At 44.6% G+C, this 1648-nt stretch overlaps 1 protein-coding gene across 1 annotated transcript in view; it reads right to left on the bottom strand.

The window, feature by feature from the left end:
* Nucleotides 1–1648, bottom strand: part of LOC107086063 (phosphatidylinositol 4-kinase alpha-like) — a 77972-nt gene that overhangs the window by 17957 nt on the left and 58367 nt on the right. The window contains 3 exon segments of the mRNA XM_015376804.1: nt 1006–1126; nt 1204–1257; nt 1350–1517. Of these exon segments, the coding sequence (XP_015232290.1) occupies nt 1006–1126; nt 1204–1257; nt 1350–1517 (343 nt within the window).

Genomic DNA, 1648 nt, shown 5'->3' with positions numbered 1-1648 from the left:
TTTTTTTTCTTCATTCATCCATACTGCTTCCCGCGCCCCCCCTGCAATGGCATTGCGCCCCCCCTAGGGGGCGCACCCCACTCTTTGGGAACCACTGCACTAGGGTAATACCTAAATCTATGGATTTTACCATCCAGGATGTTGACATCACATTTGCTTCGACACACAAGTACGGTAGCTGCGCGCGGGGGAATACGGAGGTCCTCCGGAAGCAGACTTCTACCGCGAGTGGTACGAGACAGAACGACAGCGAGAAAGACGGACATTAAACAAAAAAAACCTGCGGCTTATAGTCCGGTGCGGCTTGTATATGTACAAATCATGCAATTTAGCTTCTGCGGCTTATATTCAGGTGCAGCTTATAGTCAGAATATTACGGTAAATCCTCTGAAAACCTCCAACCTATAGCTGCACGTATCCTCAGAGCCTTTCAATCTAAAGATGACAAGGGTGGCCTGTCCAAACTATTTCAAAATCTCACTCTAAGGTTTGGGGAAAAGTTGGCAGCCCTGTGTCTTGTCTACAAACACCTTGCAGGTGAAACATACTGAGTAGAAAAGCTTTTTTCAGTGAGTAAATAGCATAAATCATTATATAAATTTTTCAATTACATGAGCCAGTGGGAAAAGGGAATGAGTGAGTCAGTGAAAGGTGATTCTCAGAGAGCTTATTCTGAGGTTTGCCGAAGTCATTTTTAAGTTTGAGATGAGAGGAACGCAGAGTAAGGAAACACCAAAGAAACGCACAGCTGAGACAGCTGCATTGTCCCTCATATACGTCCTAGCTGTCCCACATTTGTTTTAGTTTTTAGATCTGGTCACACTAAAACGTGATTAAATGATTTATGCATGTAGAAAAAGTTCTTGTCTGCTTAGAAATCTGCTGCCTCTTGGCGTACTTTCTAATCTACATTTCTCTTTTCATAAATAATGTAAGCCGTGCCGTTCCTGTAAACATGGCTGTGTTTACAGAAGCGTGACCTCATCAGTTAACATTGAGACTCACGGTCTTTCTGGTGTCCCTCCTCATCCATGAAGATGTTGGTCTTCATGTTCCAGATGAACTGATGGGCGAGGAGCTGAGACTTCTGTGCCGCCCACAGGATGTACTCCCTCACATAACCCATCTGAATCGAAGGAAGGTTTTATTCAGCCGATCTATGACTTAATGCTTGAGAAGAAAGTAGTTCAAGTTGGTCCTTACCTTATCGTAACGAAGCGCCTGAACGATCTGCGGAATGTAGAACAAGATGGCGTCCTGTGAACATAAATAAAAATGTTTGTGCTATCAAAGAAAAAAGAACATTTCTCCAATTTGCTGGATTTAAGAATCACAGGTGTGTGACCCACTGGAGGAAAAGAGCGCAGCACTTTGACTCCATATTGCGCAGTGAGAGGATGAGGAGGGTACATGCTGCTGAAGTAGGACAGCCCGGTGGGCGGGTCGGCTGGAGCCCAACACAAGATGTGACTCAGCTCAGGAGAATCGGCGTCGATAGTGTGCCATGTCACCAAGAACTGATGACCAAAAGAAAACATCCGCATTAAGCCCCAGAGATCGTTTAAAGGAATAGTACACCCAAAACATGATTAGCCTTCATTTTCTACTCACCCCCATGCTGAACAACACTCTGGAGTACTTTTTTGAT

This window comes from Cyprinodon variegatus, unplaced genomic scaffold, assembly GCF_000732505.1.
Source record: "Cyprinodon variegatus isolate N-32 unplaced genomic scaffold, C_variegatus-1.0 Scaffold142, whole genome shotgun sequence".
Classification (NCBI taxonomy): domain Eukaryota; kingdom Metazoa; phylum Chordata; class Actinopteri; order Cyprinodontiformes; family Cyprinodontidae; genus Cyprinodon; species Cyprinodon variegatus.
This window is presented reverse-complemented; position numbering and strand designations above follow the sequence as displayed.